This window comes from Furipterus horrens, unplaced genomic scaffold (genome assembly GCF_987537825.1).
Source record: "Furipterus horrens unplaced genomic scaffold, mFurHor1.1.pri manual_scaffold_2, whole genome shotgun sequence".
Classification (NCBI taxonomy): Eukaryota; Metazoa; Chordata; class Mammalia; order Chiroptera; family Furipteridae; genus Furipterus; species Furipterus horrens.
The window spans coordinates 147392686-147417220 of record NW_028327172.1 but is presented as its reverse complement, the minus strand read 5'-3'; the positions used below and the strand labels follow the sequence as shown (position 1 = coordinate 147417220).

General features: G+C 35.9%; 1 protein-coding gene across 9 annotated transcripts in view; it reads right to left on the bottom strand.

Annotated features, from left to right (window-relative positions):
* The window catches only part of MLLT10 (MLLT10 histone lysine methyltransferase DOT1L cofactor), a 215856-nt gene that overhangs the window by 102881 nt on the left and 88440 nt on the right, over positions 1-24535 (bottom strand). For 8 of the 9 annotated variants that reach the window (XM_090266584.1, XM_090266583.1, XM_090266582.1 and 5 more), the window contains exons 8-9: positions 22940-23035; positions 3865-3960 (exon numbers count right to left, since the gene is read on the bottom strand). In XM_090266584.1, the coding sequence (XP_090122710.1) occupies positions 3865-3960; positions 22940-23035 (192 nt within the window). The remainder of the gene's footprint in view (positions 1-3864; positions 3961-22939; positions 23036-24535) is intronic. The other variant, XM_090266587.1, reaches the window with a different exon arrangement.

Below are 24535 nucleotides of genomic sequence, written 5' to 3'. Positions count from 1 at the left end.
CCATGGTTATCAAAAACTGGTGTGAGACTTCCGGCCAAGATGGAGGCTTAGACGGACACGCTAGGTCTCCCTCTACAACTATAGAGGAATACAACTACTTCAAAACAAAGGATAACTAGAAATTCCAGAAAATAAAACTACACGGAAGTCCAACATATGAAGTTATAAACCAGCGGTGCCATTTGGGCAGGTAAGAGTTAAAGTGGGCAGTGCTGTTTGCGGTCGCACCCGGAGCGGCGGGCGGCGAGGAATCCGGGCTGTGCAAGCCCCTGGCAGTGCGCGACCCCGGTGAGGAGTCCCAGCTACGCAAGCCCCTGGCGGTGCGCGACCCCGGCGAGGAGTCCCAGCTACGGAGAGCGGCCGCCGCATCGCCTTGAACAGTGAGGCCCAGGGGGGCGGGAGGACGGATCCCGGTCTCCTAGCTGAATAACTGTGTGAATCCATCTTGGACCCCCGCCCCCAAAGAAAGCACCACAGAGCTGCGAAATAGGTCGCGGACAGGCAGGCGCCGGCCGGTCGCTGATTTGTGACGCGTACACAGGCACTGCCCCCGACAGCCAGCCCAAGAAAACAAAACGCATCTGTCAAAATGAGGCAGACAACTTTAGAAATACCGGTAACACAACTCACCAGGCAGCAGATAGAGAACCTGACAGATGAACAGATAAGAAACCTGTCAGAGGCTCAGTTCTGGGCCATTGTTATCAGGTGGCTTACAGAATTCACAAAAGAGCAGGAAAAAGATATGAAAGAAGCGAAAAACTTTCATAACGAAAGGAACAAAACAGCATACGAGACAGAAGGAAAGGAAATAAAATCCAGAGTTCATTTCAACAAACTGGAATATGGAGAAGGAACAAGCAGTCAACCAATGCAGCGAGAGGAAATGGGAAGCAACAATGAAAGGATCAGAAACCTCTGGGACAGCTATAAAAGACCCAACATAAGAATCATTGGTTTGCCAGAGAATGAGGAAGATGAACTAGAACTTGAAAAATTGAGTGAAAATATAATAAAGGAGAACTTCCCAGACTTGGAGAAGGGAATAGACCTGCAGGTCCAGGAAGCAAGGAGAGTTCCCAAGAGACTGGACCCAGGGAGAACCACTCCAAGACACATTATAATCAAAATGTCAAAAATTAAAGATAAAGAGAGAATCTTAAAAGCAGCAAGAGAGAAGAAAAGAATTATGTACAAAGGGGTCCCAATTAGACTATCAGCTGACTTCTCAAGGGAAACCCTACAGGCAAGAAGGGACTGGCAAGAAATATTCAAAGTAATGAAAATCCAAAACCTACAACCACGAATACTCTATCCAGCGAAATTGTCATTCAGAATAGAAGGACAGAGAAAGTGTTTCCAGGACAAAATAAAACTGAAAGAGTTCATTAGATCCAAACCACTGTTATATGAGATGTTAAAGGGACTGGTTTAAAAAAAAAAACAGAAGCTAGGGAGATGAAACAAAGGCAAACTAAATAGGCAACGAGAGTGGAAGAGGAACTGTGGGTACGGGAAGCATATTGGGGGGAGGTCAACAGGGAGGGGGAATGGGGAAAGGGAGGGAGATGATATAGGAATTGGGGATCAAGGTAGGAGGGAATGGAATAGACGGAGAGAGGTTGGGAGGAACTGTATGCACAACTAATGGACATAATCTAAAAGGGGGGGATAACTGGAGGGAGGGGGGCCACCGGGTGGAGGGGAGCAGAGGGAAGGGAAATTGGCACAAATGTAATAATTTAATCAATAAAACACATTAAATCTGAGAAAAAAAAAAAACTGGTGTGAAAATATTACACTGAGAAATTACAGTTGTATTTAAAAGGTTAAAAGAGTACTTAAAAGATTACAGTTACACCACATTAACATGAGACATCAAGGCATCTGCTGCTAATTTCTATTTTTAAAAACATTTAGAGTCAAAAAGGATTAGAAGTCAGTCACAGAAAAAGTGCAACTGAAAATTTTAAGACTGGTATAATGAACTTTAAGTTAATAAAGAATAAAATGGGAGTTTTGTATGAAGGTATGAAAAATGGCAAATACAAGGTTCAAAAATGTAAAATCAAAACTGGTTATGTATTACAGGTATTTAAAAATTACAACAGTGAATTAAAGTTCCCTAGGATTTGCAACTTAAATGTGCTGTACTAATATGAACCATGTGATCTAAAAGAAGCCCCACAGCTCAGAGTAACACTGAGCCTTACATTCCCTGACTTACTCCTGTCTCCACAACAGAAGAGTATGGTGAACCAACAAAATGAGACTGTTCTCCTAAAAGGTATCTATAACTCGGGTCTTCTACCATCCAACCACCTACCCTTTTTCAACCACTCAAGCCCTCACCAGATTATTTATCTTAAATCTACCAGGGTTAACCTGATTATGACATTACTCTTTTTTAAATCAGTTGATGAGAGGTGATCAGATTCTGAAACTTGGAAAACACATGAGAGTAAAAAGCAAAGTATGCACATATACATGTGTGAGAATGTAAATATAGGGAACTCATTATGGTATAATACTGAACTCTGGTCCTGTGAAATGTATCCTGAGATGAGGATTGCAAATGTTCAGGGAAACAGACTGAATAAATTATATTCAGATTATTAGTCTGTAAAATATGAACCAAAGAAGTCAAATGACATTCACTAAAGACAATGTCTGATTTTAATAGATCAAGAGAACAAAAGGAAATTCCAGGAAAAGATTCAATTTTATACAAATATAGTACATAGTAGAGAAGGGATTCCAAATCCACACGGAAAGACCAAAATTACTTAATAATGGTACTAGAAAAACTGGTTAGTAATTTGGGAAAAAATATCTTATACAAAATAAAACAAAATAATCTAATAAGCTAGAAGAAAAAAATTTTTAAGTCTTTATCTAACTTTAAGAACGGAAAGATTTTACTAAGCATAAAAACATAGAAAAACATCAGAAAGGAAAAAGGTAGGTTTAGCTTTCAAATTTATAATACTTCTACATAAATTTAAAACCATTAAAATATATTCATTCAGAATCTAATCACCTCCCACCACCCTCCATGTTACCCCTATCTCTCTCTAGATTGTTTCAATAACCTCCTAATGGCCTCCCTGCTGTCATCCTTGACTTTCTACACTACAGTCTACTATTTACAATGAAGTGGCCAGAGGTCTTTAAACAAACCTTGGTCAGACAATGTTATATCTAGATTCAGAACCTCCAATGACTCACTTTTCACTCATACTAAAAAACAAAGTCCTTCCACTGGCTTACACAGCCCTACATGTTTGGCCTCTCATCTGGCCTCACATCCTACTGCGCTTCCCACTCCCACCCTTGCTTACTCTGTCCCAGCCCCTTGTCCCTGTCTCCATGTATTTTTATATTAACCATGTGATAATAATCTTGATAATATTCAACATTTATAAAGTAATATTTACTATGAACCAACTATTGTTCTAACTGCTTTAATATATTATCTCACTCAATTCCAATAATTATTTCCCTCACTACGGATGATGAAATGGAGTTACAAAGAGGTTAATTTAACTATCCTTAGAACTCAGTCAGTGAGTACTGAAACCAGAATTCAAAAATCATAGGTGGATAAAGCCTACTCCACAGCCCAAATTCTAACCTCAATGTTTCCCACTGGCTATGTTAACATTCTTCACAAACAAGTATGGTATAAACAAAAAGCAGATTAAGGTATAAGAACTGGAAATGCCAAAGTGCTTACTGTAGGGTTAGAGAGGCTGGAAAAGTTAGAAGGAACCAGAACACTGGGAATGATAAGACTTCTTAATGGTAAAAAGTCAGTGCATAATTGGTTCTTATAGAAAACAAAATATGGGATTTAAAACTTACTTTTTCTGTAGTTACAGTCAAGGAAGGAACCAATGCAGGTGATGGTTCTGGCTGCTTCTTGTGTTTTTGCTTGTGTTTGTCCTTTTCTTTATATTTCTAAAAATGAATACAAGTAAAATCCGATTTAAATCATAACATACATATACGCACTAAAGATGAGATTTTAATAACTGTGTTTAATATCATAATCATTTCATATGTAAATATTAGTAATATATTTACATTATAGCATTACTATATATTGAAATATATAATAATAGTAGTGTAAGTTATTTAAAGTGACTTCAGCTTCCTTATCCTTAAACAATATAAAATAATATATAAACAACTGAAGCTTATAATTATTTGCTACCTTTATATCTGGCAAACTATATGTTTTTTTTCCTCATTAAAAACACAATACTTGTGTATATTTTGTAAGTAGAAATTTAAAATTTACATAGCATTGACATGCACTTTCACCTCAGGATAGTGTCAAGATTCTCCATGAACATGTATTAAATTCTATGACCTACAAAACGAGAAACCAGGAAAAGAAACCCTCCTAAATTTATTCAGAAAATAGATTATTTAGTTATCACTAACAAAATTAATTATGTATAAGGAGGCCAACTTTAATGTCAGAAAATTTTAACCAAACTATTCTCAACTGTTTGAATCAGTAGGTAAGAATCAGTATTGGGGGTGAAGTTTATTACTATTTAAAGAGTTAATTCAACTTATTTCTCACAGTATTTAAAACTAGCCATTCAAAGCACTTAATAATCTGTTCAAGGAATGAAAGACTAATATCACTGGCCCTGTCCTAAATGAGATTACATACCAGCAAAATAAAAAGCATAAAAATTAAAGATAGATGTTTTACTATGATATCCAAGCACTGTTACTTTTTGCCTTTAATTCCTGAAGTAATTAGATAAGATATTTCTTGGCTGCAATGTTAATGCTTTAGCAAGAAAGGATGTAAGACACCACAGGCAGTTTTTACTCAGTCTTTTAAAGGAAACTTTCTTACTCTAAAGTACTTTTTAATTGTGACAAATCATAATAATGACCACCAAGGAATCAGGCCTCCATTTCTTTGTACTAGGATATCACTGCTCCTCCCATCATAACATGTCCTCTTCTCCACTGCCATGAAGCTGGGTTAGCCTTATGACTTGCTTTAGCTAAGAGGATGTAGCAAAAGTGATGGTGTGCAAGTTAAGGAGTCTAGAGCTTTAAGAAAAGTCTTTCACAGCTTCCATTTTTGCTCCCTTGGATCCCAGCCAACATGTAAAGAATCAGTTCACACTCTCCTGACAGGCTAACTAAAGAACAGAGCCCTACATTCTGAGGTATCCCCATCTACATCCAGTACCGTCTAGGCCCAGACATGAGAATGAGATGATCTAGAACCACCCAACCAGCCACCAGCTAAATGTAGCCTTATGAATAAATAAATCTAGCTGATACTATGTGAAAGAAAGACTAATTGTTCCTACAGAGCCCTGCCTAAAGCCACTAAAAGTTGTGGGGTGGTTTATCAAGCAACAGCAGATAAGCAAAACAAGAATAGAATTCACAACTGGGAACTGGCTCACAGAGTTAAAGAAAGTATAAATTAAAAGTAACACACATCAGGGGTTTTTTTGTATACACCAAAATAACATGTGTAATTATACAATCTAATTTATAAGTATGAAGTTCAAATAATCCTGGTCTATTAGTTCTATAATATTTTTCTCCAATAAAGATAATAAAGGACTCTATCTTTTTTGAATGTTCTTTATTCTGAAAGGGTACAAGAGCTGGGATAATTTAATAGTGAATTAACCTGATTAACAAGGTAAACAAACTCTAAAAACTTGTAAAATTTGGAGTAAAAGGCAAAGTATGCACATACACATGTGTGAGAATGTAAATATATGGACCTCATCATGGAATAATACAGAACAAAAGATCTACACAGATTGAAAGTGAAGGGATGTAAAAAAATATCTCAAGCATATGGACATGAAAAAAAAGCTGGGGTAGCAATACTTATATCAGACAAAACAGATTTCACAGCAAAGGCCATAAAAAGACACAAAGAAGGACATTTCATAATACTTAAGGGAACAATCCATCAAGATGATATAGCCCTTGTAAACATATATGTATCCAACATAGGAGCACCTGAATATATAAGGAAAATCTTGAAGGACTTCAAGAAAGATATTGACAGCAACACACTCATAATAGGGTACTTAACACCCCATTGTCAACAATGGATAAATCTTTGAAGCAAAGAAATACCAAGGATATTGAGGCATAGAACAACACTCTAGATCAAATGGACTTAATATATATAAAACTTCTCACCCCAAATAAGCAAAATATACACTTTTTTCAAGTGCACACAAAACATTTTCAAAGACAGAGCACATGGTAGGACACAAAACAAGCCTCAACAAATTCAAGAAAATTGAAATAATATCAAGCATCTTCTCAGATCACAATGCCTTGAAACTGGAAATCAACCTCAAGGAAAAAACTCAAAGACATTTAAACTCATGGAGAATGAATAACATGCTATTAAATAAGAAATGGGTTAACAATGACATCAAGGAAGAAATCAATAAATTTCTGGAAACAAATGATAATGAACACACAACAACCCAAAACCTATGGGATACAGTGAAAGCAGTCCTGAGAGGAAAGTTCAGAGCAATACAGGCCAACCTAAAAAGGATAGAAAAATCTCAAATAAAAAATATAACCCTACAGCTACAAGAACTAGAACAACAATAACAAACAAAACCCAGAGCCAGTAGAAGGAAGGAAATCAAGATCAGAGAAGAATTAAATGACATAGAGACTAAACAAACAATTCAAAAAAATCAATAAAACCAGGACCTGGTTCTTTGAAAAGATAAATAAAATCAACAAGCCTTTAACCAGGCTCATCAAGAAAAAAAGAGAGGAATCAAATAAAATCAGAAATGAAAGAGGAAAAATCACAATCAATATCACAGAAATACAAACGATTGTAAGAAATTACTACTAACAACTGTATGGTAAGAAAGCTGACAACCTGGATAAAATGGACAAATTTCTGGAAACATATAATCTTCCAAAACTGAATCAAGATGAAGCACAAAGCCTGAACAGACCAATAACAACTAGTGAAATTGAGGCAGTAATCAAAAAACTCCCGGCACACAAAAGCCCTGGACCGGATGGCTTCACAGGTAAATTTTACAAAACATTTAGGAAAGAACTAACTCCTATCCTTCTGAAACTATTCCAAAAATTCCAAGAAGAGGGAAGACTCTCAAACTCTTTCTATGAAGCCAGTATTACTGTAATTCCAAAACCAGGTCAAGACACAACTAAGAAAGAAAACTACAGATCAATATCGCTGATGAACATTGATGCCAAAATCCTCAACAAAATATTGGCAAACTGGATCCAGCAACACATTAGAAAGATCATGGATGGTTTAATATTCACAAATCAATAAATGTAACACACCACATAAACAAAATGAAAGACAAAAATCACATGAGCTTATCCACAGATGCTAAAAAGCATCTGATAGAGTACAACACCCATTTATGATGAAAACACTCAGCAAAACGGGAATAGAGAGAGCATACCTCAACATAACAAAGGCCATATACAAGAAACCTAGAGCCATCATCATACTCAATGGGCAAAAACTGAAAGCACCCTCCCGATATCAGGAATAGGACAAGGATGTCCACTCTCTCCACTCCTATTCAATAGTCTTGGAAGTTCTAGACACAGCAATCAGACAAGAAAAAGAAATAAAAGGCATCCAAATTGGAAAAGAGGAAGTAAAACTCATTATTTGCAGATGACATGTTAGTGTACATAGAAAACCCTATAGACTCCACTAAAAAATTATTCAATATAGTAAGTGAATTTGGCAAAGTAGCAGGGTACAAAGTCAATATTCAGAAATCAAAGGCACTTCTGTACACCAACAATAAAATATCAGAGATAGAAACTAGAGAAAAAAATTCCATTTACTATAGCAACAAGAAAAATAAAGTACCTAGGAATAAACTTAACCAAGGAGGTAAAAGGCCTGTACTCTGAAAACTACATAACACTGAAGAAAGAAATTAAGGAAGATACAAATAAATGGAAGCATATACCATGTTCATGGATGGGAAGAATCAACATCATTAAAATGTCAATACTACCCAAAGCAATTTATAGATTTAATGCAATTCCTATTAAAATACCAGTGACATATTTCACAGATCTAAAACAAACACTTCAAAATCTTATATGGAACCAAAAAAGACCCTGAATAGCCACAGCAGTCTTGAGGAAGAAGAACAGAGTAGGAGGAATCACAATACCTGGTATCAAACTATACTACAAGGCCACTGTAAGCAAAACAGTCTGGTACTGGCATAAAAACAGACATATAGATCAATGGAACAGAACAGAGAGCCCAGAAATAAACCCAGGTCTATACAGTCAACTAATATTTGACAGAGGGGGAAGGAACATAAAATGGAGTCAAAAGAGCCTCTTCAACAAGTGGTGCTGGGAGAACTCTAAAGGGACATATTAAAAAATGAAACTAGACCACCAACTTATACCATACACCAGAATAAACCCAAGATGGATAAAAGACTTAAATGTAAGCCATGACACCATAAAAGTCCCAGAGGAAAACATAGGCAGGAAATTTTCAGATATCCCATGTAGCAATATTTTCACCAATCTATCTTCTAGTGTAAATGAGATAAAAGGAAAGAATAATCCAATGGTACTACACCAAACTAAAAAGTTTCTGCTCAGCAAAGAAAACATCAACAAGATGAAAAGGGAACCCGCTATATGGGAAAACATATCTGCCAATGATACCTCAGACAAGGGATTGATCTCAAAAATATATAAAAAAAACTTCTACAACTCAACACCAAGAAGACCCAATTAAAAAATGGGCAAACGACCTGATGAAACACTTCTCCAAAGAGGACATAAAGAGGGTCCGTAGACATATGAAAGAATGCTCAACATCACTAGCCATCAGAGAGATGCAAATAAAAACCACAATGAGATACCACTTCACACCGGTCAGAATGGCCAACATCAACAAATCAACAAACAACAAGTGCTGGAGAGGAATGTGGAAAAGAGGAACCCTAGTGCACTGTTGGTGGGAATGCAGTTACTATGGAAAACAGTATGGAATTTCCTCAAAAAACTAAAAATGGAACTGCCTTTTGATCCAACAATTTCATTGCTAGGTTTACACCTAAAGAATTCTGAAACACCAATTCAAAAGAACCTATGCACCCCTATGTTCATAGCAGCACTATTTACAATAGCCAAGTGCTGGAAACAGCCCAAGTGCCCATCTGTAGATGAGTGGGTCAAAAAACTGTGGTACATTCACACAATGGAATACTATGCATCAGAAAGAAAGAAGGAACTCCTGCCATTTGTGATAACATGGATGGAATCAGACAGAATTATGCTTTGCGAAATAAACCAGGCAATGAAAGACAAATACTATATATCACCTAATATAGGAGACTAATGAACAACATAAACAAATGAGCAAAATTGAACCAGAGACATGTAAACAAGGAGCAGACTAACAGTGACAAGATGGGAAAGGGAAGGGAGAAAAGGGAGGTAAGAAGGGGAAGGGTCTAGTCACAGACCATGTATAAATGACCCATGGACATGAATAACGGGGTGAGGATTAACTGTGGGAGAAGGGGCGGATGGCGTGGGGGGAAGCAATGGGGAAAAAGGTGGGACAACTGTAATAGAAAAACAATTTTAAAAAAAAAAGTCAATTGCACCTATTGCTTAACAGCTAAGAGTATGTAAACTGCAATGATATATCTTGACAGGTATGGCTCAGTGGGGCATGGGAGACATCAGCTCAATTCCCAGTTAGGGGATGTTCCTGGGTTGTGAGCCTAGGGGTGTTCTCAGTTGATATTTCAGGCAAGCAATTAAATGTTTCTCTCCCTCTCTTTCCCCCTCCCTTTTCCTCTCTCTAAAAATAAATAAATAATATCTTTTAAAAAAATAAACTGGAAAGACAGTCTTACCTCTTTTGTTTTATAATCTCTTAATCGATTTAAAGGTATATTTAAGGAAATATCTTGTGATAAGGACATTTTATTTGAAGTTCAATATTATCTTAATCACTTTTTCTTCTATATAGCCAAGTAAATCTGACCTTTTTTAAAAAACAAACATTCACAGTATTACATCTTTTGAACACAGTAATTTTTATTGGTCAAACCATCCTTTTTATATCTGTATAGAAAAAGCATCTGAAATGTTTACTTAATAGTAATGATGACTATTTCTAGATGGTAGATTCTGGAGTGGGTATTTTTAAAATAAGTTGCATTTTAGCCCTGGCTGAGTAGTTCAGTTGACTGGAACATCATCCCATACACCAAAACAGTTGTGAGTCAATTCCCAGTCAGGGTATGTGCCTAGGTTGTGGGCTGGATCTCCAGTTGAGGCATGTATGGGAGGCAACAAATCGATGTTTCTCTTTCACATCAATGTCTGTCTGTCTGTCTGTCTCTCCCCACTTCCTCTCTCCCCAAAAATCAATAAATATGTCCCTTTTATGAGAACTAAAAAATTAAAAATTAAAATTAACTTGCATTTTTTAAAAATGCTTTGCTTTGTTTGAATGTTTTAATAATTACACATAGCCTAAGGGGAAAAAATGGACTTAAGTGAAATAAAGATAGTTAGCTGTTCAGCAAACCCATTTCTTTTTCTTCCTCAAAATATAACTAGACATTTCCCAGTTTCCTTTGCAGTTACATGTGGCCATTTAACTGGATTCTAGCCAAACACAATCTAAAAGAAAGATAATGTGTGCCACCTCTAGGTCTGGTTCTTAATAGCCCTAACTACTTAGTGTTCATGCTCCTTCCTCTTCCAGAGAGTAATACAAATGAGCATGGCAGCCATAGAAGCAACACTAAAGAAGGCTTAGTCACAAGATGAAAGGAACCCAAGTTCCTGATTCATGGCTTGGAAGAAAACTGTCGATCCAGCACACCTGTTTTTGCAAAGTCTATAAAAAGAGACAAAGAAAGACCTAGCAATTCCACTTCTGGTTATTTATCTGAAGAAATCCAAAATGCTAAGTCAAAAAGACATATACATATATATGTTCACTGCAGCATTATTTACAATAGCCAAGATAAGGAAGCAACCTAAGTGTCCATTAACAGATGAATAAATAAAGAAAAAGTGGTTCATATATACATTAGAATGACTCAGCCATAAAAAAGAATAAAATTTTTCTATCTGCAGCAACATGGATGGACCTAGAGGGCATTATGCTGTGTCAGATAAGTCAGAAAAGATGAATGGCATCTGAATTCACTTGTACATGGAATCTAAAACAAATAAATAAATGAACAAGCATAACAGAAACAGACTCATAGATACAGAGAACATTTTGACAGTTGCCAGATGGGAGGGGGCAATGGGGAGAAGGAAAATGTGAATGGATTAAGTATAAATTGAGACTAACAAACAAAACAGAAACAGACTCATAGACAGAGGAAAGAAGTACAAACTGGTAGTTACAGAACAGTCAAGCAGATGTAAAAGGATCAATCAGATAGGGAATACAGTCATTAATATCGTAATAATTATGTATGGTGTCAGACAGGTACCAGATTTATAGGGGTGATTACTTCACAAGTTATATAAATGTCTCATCACTGGGTTGTATACCTGAAACTAATATAATACTGTACATCAACTTTAATTGATAAAAATTATTAAAACAGAAGAAAAATATTCTATATCTTATCCAATAACAGGCAAGTGACCTAGCAAAGCAAAACAATGAATGACAATAAGAATAATGCACACTTTTTTCTTCATCACATGGAAATGATCAGAAGCAATACTCAAAACTTTTAACAACCAAGAGGAGAAAAAAAGAACACCTGTGTTGGATTCAATTGTGAATAAAAAATAAATGCTGTATTAAACCAAACATAATTTGAGGATTATTATGTATTGAGAGACCATTTTATGTCTCTACTATTTCTGCACATCTTTCGAGTAAGGCAATGACCTGCCTATTGTTCTGAACTATCAGACTGTCTTAGAGCAAAGGGTAGCCATACTTATTGTCCATTACAATAGATTCAGGTGCCCTAAGCTCAGGGTTCCTCTACTGCAATACAATAGACACTATGAGAAGATAGCATCTGGTCCTCTCTGCATTACCCTGTGGAAATTGGGTCTTGTAGGAACACAGAATTCTCCTGTCTTCTAACTGGCTACCATATGAGTAGGGTAAAATCTCAGACTTCTTTCATAGTTCTCAACAGTCTGGTGATGAGAATGTGGTGCTGTTAGTGGCATGGCTTTCTGAGAAAGGAAAAGATAAGGGTCTCACAGGACAATTAATGGGATTTAAGGGACTTCTATGGGAATGGGTAACAAATATAGTGAGCATATCTTATGGTCAATTAGGCAGTAAATGGTCCTCTGTTTTATTGCCTGACAATGAGGAGGAATTGAGGAGGACATAGCAGGCTAAATACTGGGAAATACAGCAGGTCCTTGAATAATGTGGTTTAGTTCAATGGTGTTTCATTATCATGTTGATGAGATGCCATAAGAACTTAACTCGTTAATATCAATTGGCCTATGGTAAAAGTGGTTTCGTTATATGTCAGTTCACTTAAAAGTCACAAAATCTATTGACAACGTTAAGTAAGGACTTAATGTAGATTCTAAGAGTGCTGTACAAATAATGTTCCAGTGGTTGCTAAACCTTCCCCACCAATCTGGCAGTCAGTTTCAGTTCCACCCCACTGTAATAATAACTAGTACTGGGGATTCATCCTCAGGGAACAGAAAGTTAAAAAGCTTTTCAGAAAGGTTACAGAGATACTCATCTACACTGAACATGAAAGAGGAAAACTGGCAAGCAACCACTAAGAACATGAATCAGGCAAATCATAAGAACTCTTGACTCGTTCACTTGGAGATGAGGAAGTGGGGCACAGCATGTGAAGGAAGAAAGCAACAGCTGGACTGCTTACAGCTCAACAACTCCTGCAATTTACCCTGCCAAGTTTAAATTCACTTGGAGATGACAGTAAAACATCTCAGTAAAAGTTTTTTAGAGTGGGTCCTGGTTGTTATAAGGCAGCTTTGGTCCCATCAGGGAGCTATCTGACAGACCAACTCCCAATTACAGTTGAGAGTTTGACTGGGATTTAGGCTTTTTCTTTTTTTAAATTGTTCTTCTATTACAGTTGCTCCATGGCTCTCCTCTGTCCAGTCCACTCCCCTCTCTCATAGTCAATCCCCATCCTGTTGTCCATGTCCATGGGTCATTTATACTAGTTCCTTCCCCTTCTTCGCCCCCCTCTCCCCCTCCCCCTCCTCCCTCTGGTCACTGTCAGTCTGTCCCTTGTTTCCATGCCTCTGGTTCTATTTTTGCTCATTAGTTTATTTTGTTCATTAGGATTTAGGCTCTTAATGCCCAGATTGGGTTTACAATACTAACAAATCATTTACAATGTGATGAAAGTGACCCACTGGCAAATGAGAAATCTAGATAAATTCTTACAATTGACATAGCCATCTTGAAAAATTCTCCCAACCCTTATGAAACTAGAACCCTATTGCAACTAGGTGAAAACTTTAGACAGATGCCCCAGATTCAGGAGAGTTCTCCCAAACAGGTCCCTGCAGTGTGAGCCAAGATTCAGTTAGCCTGTGTGTGTGCAGACTGGCTGCTGAGTCAAGGGGTTCCCAGGGCTGAAATAATTGGTTTTACCCATTGAGTACATCACAATATAGAACACTGTGAGTGCTAAAAATATTTATTTGGTTGATCCACAAGCAGCCATCATACCCTTCCAAACTGAAAGTTAATACAAAGGCATACTTACTGGTGTGTAACCACTCTGTACTCCCATGTTTTCTCACTCTTCCTTGAACTCCCCACCCTTTAAGGCAACCTCAGTTGCTTTAGGAAGAAAAATGAATGGCTATGAGGATAAGGTTTCCCTGTCCTCATCAATGGCCACATACATGCACCCATCCAAGTATGCTGGGGTATTGGGAGAAAGAACAGACAGATTTTTAAGGCTCGGTCACACAGAGATGTCCAGATCCCTATCCTACTTAGACCCATGGAAGAAAAAGGCACCAGGATACAGAGGAGAGATTATAGTGGGGTAAAAAAGCTAACATGCCTTTGCAGGACAGGCTTTTCAGCAACTAGCTGTACTTTCGATACTGTTTATACATCTCAAGGTATAGCAGGAATTACTATATTGGGAGTCAGCAAACTATAGTAGCCAAGCTGGCAAGGATTTTTACATCTTTTAAAGAGTAGTTTAAAAAAAAAAAAAGGAAGAATATGTGACATACCATATGAGTGAGGTCTGCAAAGACTAAAATACTTACTTTCTGATTCTTCACAAAAAGATCTGCAAACCTTTGTGCTGTGTACTTATCATTACTCATCCTGTAAGCACCAAAAGTTATTCTCCCAATCAGGAGATGCTAATGGGACATACAAGTTGCTCCCCAAATTACTTCCCTTTACTTGGTAGTCAAACAGAAACAACAGAATTACAGGACAAAGGGAAACCACAGCCTTGATTAAGAACCTAATGTACCAGGGGTAGTAAGAGATGCAGTATCTCAACACAAAACCCCTGCTAGGCCAGTGAAAAAAGGGTTAATGGAAGCTGAAGCCTTATAATGAATTACTGTTAACTGAGTTTAGCTATTGCTGTTATAACTACGCTATTACGAACTAAATCCATTACACAGACTGATGGTACTTGGTTGTCTTGGACACTGCTAATGACTTCTTTGCTGTACTACTCACACTTGAAGATCAAAATCAGTTCATGTGCATGTTGCAAGGTCTCCAATACAAGTTTGTAGTGCTTCCCCAGGGAAACCTAAATTCTCTTGCCATTTGTCAACATAGGCATGTCAGAATTTAGTACAGGTGTCCCTATCTGATTGCCAAAGCTTTCACAATTGGTTGGTAAGTCAGTAGCATGAGTCTCAACAGTTTTTATACTGATGTTATCACCCCTCTTTCAGAAGGGCTGGCTGAAAAACCCCAATAAAATTCAGAGACCTGCTCAACAAGTAAAGTTTCTTAGAACTATGTGAGTGGATTTACAATGTCCAATCCCTCTCTTCAGACCCCCAACATCAAAAAAAGGAGGCTGAGCATCTTTGTTTAACTTTTTAGGCATCAGAGGCTCTATGTGATTTACTTTGATGTTCTATTTGGTCTTTATATCAGCTAATTAATAATAACTGATTACTAATGCTCACTGTAACTTCTCTCTGCCTGATTGACAAGTATATCCATTTTCAAAATTTAACACTAAAGCTTTTTCTTCCTCCAGGGATAAAAGTCCTTATTACCGCTTCTCAATGCCTCACCAGATATTATCCCTTTTCATGACTTCAGCAAAGTCCTTTTACTAGATTAACATCTCAAGCTCCAGTTTCATATGCTTATCTGACTATAAATGTATCTGTAACTACTACACTGTGTTCAATGCAAGTAATATTATAATTTCTCCCAAATCAGTTCTTATTTACCCAAAAGTTATTGACAACACTGCCTTTATTGCATTATCCCCACACTTAAAACTCTGGGTTTGTAAAAAAAAAAAGTAAGCATTTCACATGGTTTTACTGTATTCAAGAAATCATATTAGGCATCATGGGAAGAACAGTAAAGTACAAAAGTTAGGAATAAGCTTTGAGACACAGTAGAGCCTGGCAATAAGACATGTATTGAAAACAAGTAAAATGAAAAAATTAAGAAAACCATGTAAAAGATACCCAAAGCGAAGGATACTATGTGATTCATACAAGACAAAGGAAGTTTAGCTTCATTATAAAACCAAAACTAAGCAAGTGCTGGATTTGAATTGAGATGGAAGGAAAGAAAAAATGAAGACAGAAGATGATCACTACTTGTCAGAAAAATTAGAACAAACAAAGTAATGCTTAAAGAAAATAAAAACCTAAAGCTTGTTTGAAGGCAAGGGGTAAAATATCATTCAAACATTATGTCTAACATGGCAATACCTCAGTCCAAGCAAAGCCTCATCACTTAAGTCTGACAACTCTCAATATCTGAGACTCCCAAATCTGGCTAACACTGTTTTACCCACTCTGGAAATCCCCAGAGGCTCCATCCCACCCAATGTATGTCATACCCAAGCTATTTTTTCATATGAATGGCTGGTCTTGGCTCACGCTTCACAACTTCCTAAATCCTATCAAACAAGCAAGAGTCAGCCTCATTGGGGGTCCAACCCTATACCTCTTGCTAAGGAGCCACTAGCAGCAACCAGCCTAGATTCACAGCTTGGCTTTGCCTGGAAGTCTCCAAGCCCAGCACAAGCAGCAGTCATCTCGGATTGCTTCATAGCTCAGGTAGGCTGGCTCCGGGCAAAACACAGGTGGGGACTGACCTTGGACTGCACTACCCGGCGAAAGGAGAAATCTGAGAACGCCCAGTGGACAACTATAGACCACAAAGGAGCAACATCACTCTCCCCCTGCACTGCTGATCCTCCACAGAAGGCAGAGGTTGGTGGTGGTCAGTTGTCACAGCCAGTCCTTGTAGCTGACTGGCCTGGGTAAATCCCTCCCATCGATCTCCTAATAGCAACCAAGGCTCAACTACAAGAGGACGGTGTACTCAGCCCCCACAAAGGATTTTGGATTTAGCTGGGTATTTCTGGCTCTGGTTTCTCATAAGACTGCAGTTAAGATGTTGGCCAGCCTACAGTCATTTGAAGGTCTGACTTAAGCCTGAGGATATCCTTCCAAGATGGCTTATTCACATGGCTGGCAAGTTGATGCTGGCTGAGTAAGAACCTCCTCGGTTTCTTTCTGCAGGGACCTTTCCATAAAGCTGCTTGAGTATCCTTGTGACACAGCACCTACCTTTTCCCAGGGAGTGTGTTCTAATAGAGAAAGTAAGGTGAAAGCTGCAGTATTTTTTTGTGACCTAGCCTCAGATGTCAAATACATGACCTACAGCATTATCTAACTCCTATGATATTTCTGGGGGGGTGGGAGTGGGAGGTACCTTGGCTTTGAAAGGGATCAGGAAAGCCTTTTCAAAGGCCACTTTCCTCTTTGGTCTCATCTTCTGTACTTGATTCCATCAGTTCCTTTCGAGTCCTGACTCCAGGACCTGTCCAGGTTTTATCCTCTATTCTTGTATTTGGGAAACCTTCTTAGAAGATGGGAAAACATTGCTGCTCTTCCATTGCATTAGAGGACCCCCAATATTACCTTTCTCCAGGACTCCTTGCCTCATCACGGCTCACGGGGATTTCTTTAGTCTGTTTGCTATATGGCATCAGTGTATAACAGGCCAGGGCCATGAATCTTATGAGATTATTACTCAGCAGTACTGTAAAGACACTGGACAGAGAGATTGTCTTTTTCAAACCCAGTCCTACATGGGAGCATATCTCAGTCTATTACGTGCTCAGCCTGGAGTTTGTGGGCAGAGCACACAGCTCCTTTTCAGGTACCCTGCAAAAGTCTTACGCCCTTGCTTTTACTTCAGTATCTTGTCTTTTCCTCCTTCCAGCACTCTACCTAGGCCGGGAATGTAGACATACCCTGACTTTCCCACATCTTGTCTTCTTCTAAGTTTGTACATTATGCTTCTGAAAGTTGCTTTTCCTAGGGTCTGAAATATCATCCTCTTTTTCTGCCATGGTAACTCACTTTCAGAAGGTGGACAACTTCTGGTGGACTCAAACCATGGAGGGGGTTTATTGGATAACAGAAAAATTTTGAGGAACATTTTGGTTAATATATTACAATGCCATCCTGCTGCTTACAGTAGTGCCTATTTAAGCCACCAATGGAGTGATTAACAAATCCATTGGAAGTATCAGTAGAGTCTGACTGATAAGTGATTGTAGTTGTCTTTCTGCTCTGTGTGGAATGTCATAGTGTCTCTTCTCAGAGGCAGTGAGGTAATTTTAACCAAATATCTAAAAATCATTCTACTGCACCACAATCTCAGATGTACAAATTTATCCCAGGGAGATTGTCAAAACTGCATATCTGTGAGGCTCTATGACAAAATTCTAGTCCATGACATTTTGTTCATGCCTCGCCTATTCTTTCTTCTACAAATATGATTGTGATGCATCATATTGAGGAAACTTGTGAAGTCAAATGATGCCTCCATTTTTAAACTCTATCCTAATTAGATATGTTTAAGCCACTGCTGTTTTCATCATGTATACAGTTCCATGTACTATTAATATATTTAAAAATTTTAAATTATGAATCACACATTTTTGATGGCACTTAGAATGTTTTTTATCTGTAAATTGCGGAACTGTTGAACTGAGTAATGTATTTGAATATATTTTATAAGAATTTCTTCTTGTTTGTGGAGGGTTATGGCTCAGTAGCAGTTTCCCCCAAAACCTACTCAAACTCCTGAACTTCATGAAAAAAATTCTTTTTATTTCTCTTTCACCTGATTTAGTCCTAATATTAAAGTACCTTTTTCTTAAATTGATAGAATTTTTTAAATTGCTAATGCTGGCTATTTTGAGAGTGTACTTTTTTTATTGCGTTACTGTGTTCATCCCAGAGATACAATTAAATTGCTTTGCCATAATTTGTTATATAATATATGTTGCTCTTTTTATAGTATATTTTAAGTGTCCTAAATACAACTTCTTGGATTTTGAAAAAAAGAGAAAAAAATTTCTAGTCTCTCCAGACAGCAAACAAAGCTAACAGTAAGGAATGGTTCTCAAAGATAAAACTTAGGCCACTGTCAGAAAACCAATGCATGAAGAGTAACCAAGGGTGTGACTGCAAAATCCATTGTTCAGATCTAAGGCAGTGCCTCAAGAGAGCCTGAAGTTATAGGGGTTCAGAGATGTTGAGGTCATGAAATACAAAAAATGAGGAACAATTCCAGACCAGGAAAAACTAAAGAGACATGACAACGACTAAATGCAACGTGTATTCCTGGATTAGATTCTGGACCAAAAAAAAAGCATTTCCCACCTTTAATATGGAAGACATTCCAAAGTGAAATTTGAATATGATCTATAGATTGGCTAATAGTTCTGTAACTATGTTAATTTACTTAATTTGATCATTGTACTGTAATAATGTAGGAATTTAATCATATTTATTAAAACTACATAATAAAGTACTTAGGCTAAAGGCCATGATATTTGTAATTTACTCTCTAAAGATCCAGAAAAAGATTGTGGGGGTGGTGAGAGAGCACGAGGGAAAGATAGAACATAATAAAGCTTACATGATAAAATATTAACATTTTGGGAATCTGGGTGAATGGTGTAGAGAAAAAATGTGTAGTATTTTGTAACTTTCCTCAAAGTCTAAAATTATTGAAAAATCAAGTTAAAAAAAAAATTTTAATCCTTCTGGCTGGCTGCCCACTGCTCCAGGATGAAGACTAAAACTAGCTTTACCTGTAACACTCTTCATGAACTGGCCCCTTCTTAACTAAATAGTCTCGGCTCATCTCATGTCACTCTTCTGCCACCACCCACACACACACTCCAGACATTCTAAATTGTTCTTGAGAAGCCCTACCCTCTCTTAAATATCTGCACATTTAGAGGCTTAACACTTTAAGTTGAGTGGAAGATCTCCAAAAGAAAGTACCTAAAAAAGGTCAAGGAGATGACAGATAATTCTCAATGCTGAATTTTTAAAAAGACACAGGGAAATAATGACAACTCTGTGATTGAGAGTTTTATTCCTCTGAGGGCCACAGCAGTTGCCCAGTTCACTTCCAAGATATAGGGTCCTAAACAAAAGGGAAGTCCAGTCAATCCCTGAGGTTCACAAAACACCAACCAAAAAGCATATCACCCACAAATCTCCACCATACTTTAACAGTGTTTATATTGGTAACAGCTCCTTTATCTGTTGCCAGCTATTAACATAATGGAACTAAGGACAAGTAAGGGGGATAGGGTGGGGACAAGATAAATCACTCTATCTGTAGTAGGGTCAGATGCATTTCTGGCATACCTACTTTGAAATGAGTGCATTTCCATATAATACATTGTCATTAATGGTGAGTTGGTTATAAAGTATTATAAGAATAGTGCTGCCCTGGCCAGGTGGCTCATCTGGTTTGAGCACCGTCCTGCCTACCAAAAAGTTGCCAATTCAACTCCCAGTCGGGGCACATACCTGAGTTGCGAGTTCAGTTTCTGGTGGGGGTGCATCCAGGAAACAACCGATGCATGTTTCACTCTCACATCAATGTTTCTCTCCCCTACTCTCTCCCTTCCTTCCTCCCTTCCTCCTTTCCCTCCTCTTTCTCTAAAAATCAATGAACATATCCTTGGGTGGGGATTTTTTTTTTTACGTTGTACTATATTTTTGAGACATTATGGATTAGTAAACATTGATGAATGGGAAGAGAATGAGTCTAAGGATTAAATGAACTGGTGTAAGATTACCTCAATGTAATAAATAGTCACCGATTTCTAAATAATGACCTACAACTTAACGTTTAGAAAAAAATCATTTTACTATATATAATGTGCCTCTCCATTTCCTAACACTTGCCCACATCTTGCTCTATGGCAGTGTTTCTGTAAACATAAGAGCACTAGACTTAAAAGAAAATTCTACTTTACAATAATATTAACACTTGAATTAAACGCTCCCTGTACACAGCTTTAATTCATTTCAAACACATACTCTGATTCCTTTAAAAACATATGTCAATTTTTCTATTTTTATAGAAACTGTTCCTTATTCAAAGTCCTATCTCACTATTAACTTTTCTTCTGTCCTTACTAGCATTTCAGTTAATATCTAAACATTGGGTCACAAAGAAATTTTCTGAAAAGCAAAGGCTATAATTATTTTCTTATAGTTATATCAAAAGTGAACTTATAAATTATTGATTTTATTTTTAAATAAGTGATTTGGATATCACAATATTTAGTATTAAATATTCCTTATCATTGTCTACTTAAAATTTAATAAATATTTTAAAATATATGCCAGAATAAAATTACATAAAAGAATTCAGGAGTCTTTCTAACATATCTTATAAACATTATCATAAAAATTTAGTTCATAATCCATCTAGTATTTTTAAAAACTAAAATCTCAATAGACTGTGAGTGCTAACTTTCAATGCAACATTTTAAACATTAAGAAGTAAGGAAAGGATGAACAGAAAAACAGTCTATAACTTCAAATCTTTTCAAATATATTATCACTTAATATCCCTTCCCAAATATTACCAAGGCAAGCAAATGAGTCTAACATAAACTTTATGTTTGCCTCATAAACTTTATAGATTATCAGAACATCTTAGTTATTACAAAATAAAAGGCACAAATGGATTTTAAGTCTGACAATAAAATCAAGTTGTACTAAACTTACATATGCTAATAGTAAAACTCAAATAGTATTTGCACACTGATGAAAATGCCAACTAAAATTTAAAGCTAAGCAAATTTGACTAACTAAATACAATGTTTTTTTACTCTAGTATTCAACAACTGCAAAAATACTCATAAAATAAAAAAATCTAATTCCTTCTTAGACAAGAAAAATGATTAATAAATAAACTCATCAGCACTGGTATTTATTAAACACTGAACTACGTTTAATAATTGTCCTTTAAAAAGAACATGGCAGGGTATATGTTAAGATAAATATGAACATACAATGAATACTTCTTTAAACAAGATAATGCTCATGAAATGGCAGAACAGAAAAAAAATCACTGGTAAGACTTCCTCTTCACAATTTATAATGATCCCTAACTAAGAATCCCTTGTTCATGGATTTAAAAGCTTAAACAAAATCTGATGGTGCTTCTTACTAAAACTGCTAATTAAACCAAATCTTCCATTTTTCCATCAGCAATACAAACAAGAGACAGTAAAGCAGAACTCTACTAGTGTCACCATCACAAAACCACCTCATTAAAGAAATGAAAGTGACCATGTATTATTTGCTGCCTAAGACTTACAAAGAATTTTATAAACCTAACCAGTGCTCTAAAGGTGACTATAAAGTTATAACTATTAACTCCTAATTGGAAAATTAACCTCAAGATTAAAAAGCTTTAAGATTAAAAAGCTTTAAAAATATTTACCTTGAAAAAAGGCACAAACATAAATTCAAACCAAATTTGTTTTTAAATAACATTAGCTTTCCAATCACCTTCCCAATTCCAAGTATTTACAAACATTAAAATGTTAGGTGATTTAGCTTTTAATACAATTTGTAGAAATATGTTCCAAACTGGTTTATATCATTTCAGAATAATATTCTTTTCTAATTGAAGGTGTCGTCTTATTCTCACATTTTGCTAAAAAACAAATTGAAAGTATGTAATCGTTTTCCTATACTGGCAATATGTCCCATGAATCATTCTACAGTATTTATTAATTTACTAAAAATTATTCATAGCCTTTAATATAAGCAGAAATGTAAGCAGAAAATAGCCAAGTCAGAAAAAGACAGATTAGTATTAGGCAAGCTTTTCATGTTTTAATTAAAAGACAAAATATTCTCAAACAAATGGTATGACATTTGGCCATTAAAAAAAATTATAAACCGTTAGTACAACTGGGAGGAAAAAATAACAGTCAAAAATATATAGAACTTCCAAACTGTTCTATTATAAAGAAAAAAGCTGATTAGATTTTACTTACATGTGAAATAACCAGATAATATTGTCACAACAAACTAGTACTGCTGAAATCACCTAAAGAGTTCATAAGATGACCACAGTAACACATGCAAGAAATCCCTCTCGTGTTTTCAATTGTTATACTTCCAAATTTCTGTTCAAATGGATACAATCATATTCACAAATATGGCATTATTTTAGACCTACTGTTTGACTTAATACTCTTTATTAATCAAAAATTTTCAGTATTTCAATGTCTACATTCAGCTATCAAGAAGTTAATTTTATCTAAAAAAGAAAAAATCTATTAAGTCAATGTGCTACATATTTAGCAACAACAAAGTCACTTACTTTTTTTTCTTTCTCATGATGTTTATCCTGAGAGTGAGAGGAAGAATCACTTAAACTTTGATCATATGACCTATTAGTTCCCCGTTTGCTCTTTTTCTAAAAAAGAAAATATATATACATATATGTATATGTATATAAAATTTTTTAAATAATCGTTTTGTTAGGCTTAAACCAATTCAAGTGTGAAGTACTTCAAAATGTCTCCTGAAGTAAAAAAGGTCTCACTATTTTAAACTATATAACCCTATTTAGACACCATCCATGTATTACCATTGTATTATAAAGAAAAATCTAAGCCTAAATTTAACATTAATGCCATATTTTTATACATTAAAAAGTGTGAAGAGAGACTATATCTTCAAACAAGCAGTAGCTTCTTTGTCACTTCATCACAAAACCACCTCATTTAAAAACTCAACTATCATTTTCAATTTTTGCTTTAAAAAAGAAGTTTCAACCAAAATAGAGAATGTCATATTGAAGAAGAATGTTAAGACTAGAAGAAAAGAAAATATCTGAAGAGTTACTTATGTCACTAGGAAAAGCAAGAAACATTTTAATCTCAAACAGTATTTTTCTAAAACCTTGCTTATGCAGTTAGGAAGAAAAATTAAAGAAAATGTCAGTATTAGATTCAAGCAGTTTTCAAAGCACTACTAAAAGTATCACACATTTCTGTTTAAAGTATTTACACAATTTCATAAAAAAGTATTGTAGGAGTTATTTGAGGGTTTAAAACTTGGTGGTACCATAAATAATTAGTTTAAACTAGATAAAAATGACTATAAAACCTGCTCAAATTCCATGGAAATATACAACTTATACAAGAACAGCATGTCAATAAACTACCATTGAGAAAATTCTATTTACACAAACTTCAAAATCCATTTTCATTATTTCCATATTTTATCTGTATCATCTCTCATTTAAAAAATAAAAATTTCAACACGCTTTTAAACATCCAGGAAGCAAAATTTTCCATTCTACTATCTCAAAATTTCTCTTAACACACTTAAGTCTTCCTTGTCAGTCATTAAAATACATCAGTCTTTAATATCAAACAATATATACACATACTTTTACATCAGTCTTTAATATCAAACAATATATACACATACTTTTATGTATCTTATAATTATCACTTCAAGAAAAAGGGGTCCCGAATGAAATTATTTACCAGGAAGGAAGGAAGAAAGGAACAAAGGAAAGAAGGAAGGGAGGGAGGAAAGGAGGGGAGGGCAAGCCCCAGCCACAAGAAAAGGTAACAATAAAATACTTTTTAAAAAGAACCTAAAGGAAAACAAAGAAACCTTAAACTTCAGTATACATATCTGATTATTATCAACAACAACTAAAAAATAGACACTTGGGACATTAAATAAATATTGATCCTTCAAGGGAACATGAACACAAAATATTTAAGTTAATCAAATATCACTACCTCAATTATCCTTGCTACTATGTAAAAAGACTAACCAAATCTAAAGTAGTCCCCAAGCTTGTATTTAAACACATTTTCTTAAGATTTTTAATTAAGAAGTTATAAAACAGCCTAGTGTTTCAGTTTTACTTCTCCTAGTAAATAAATGTATATAT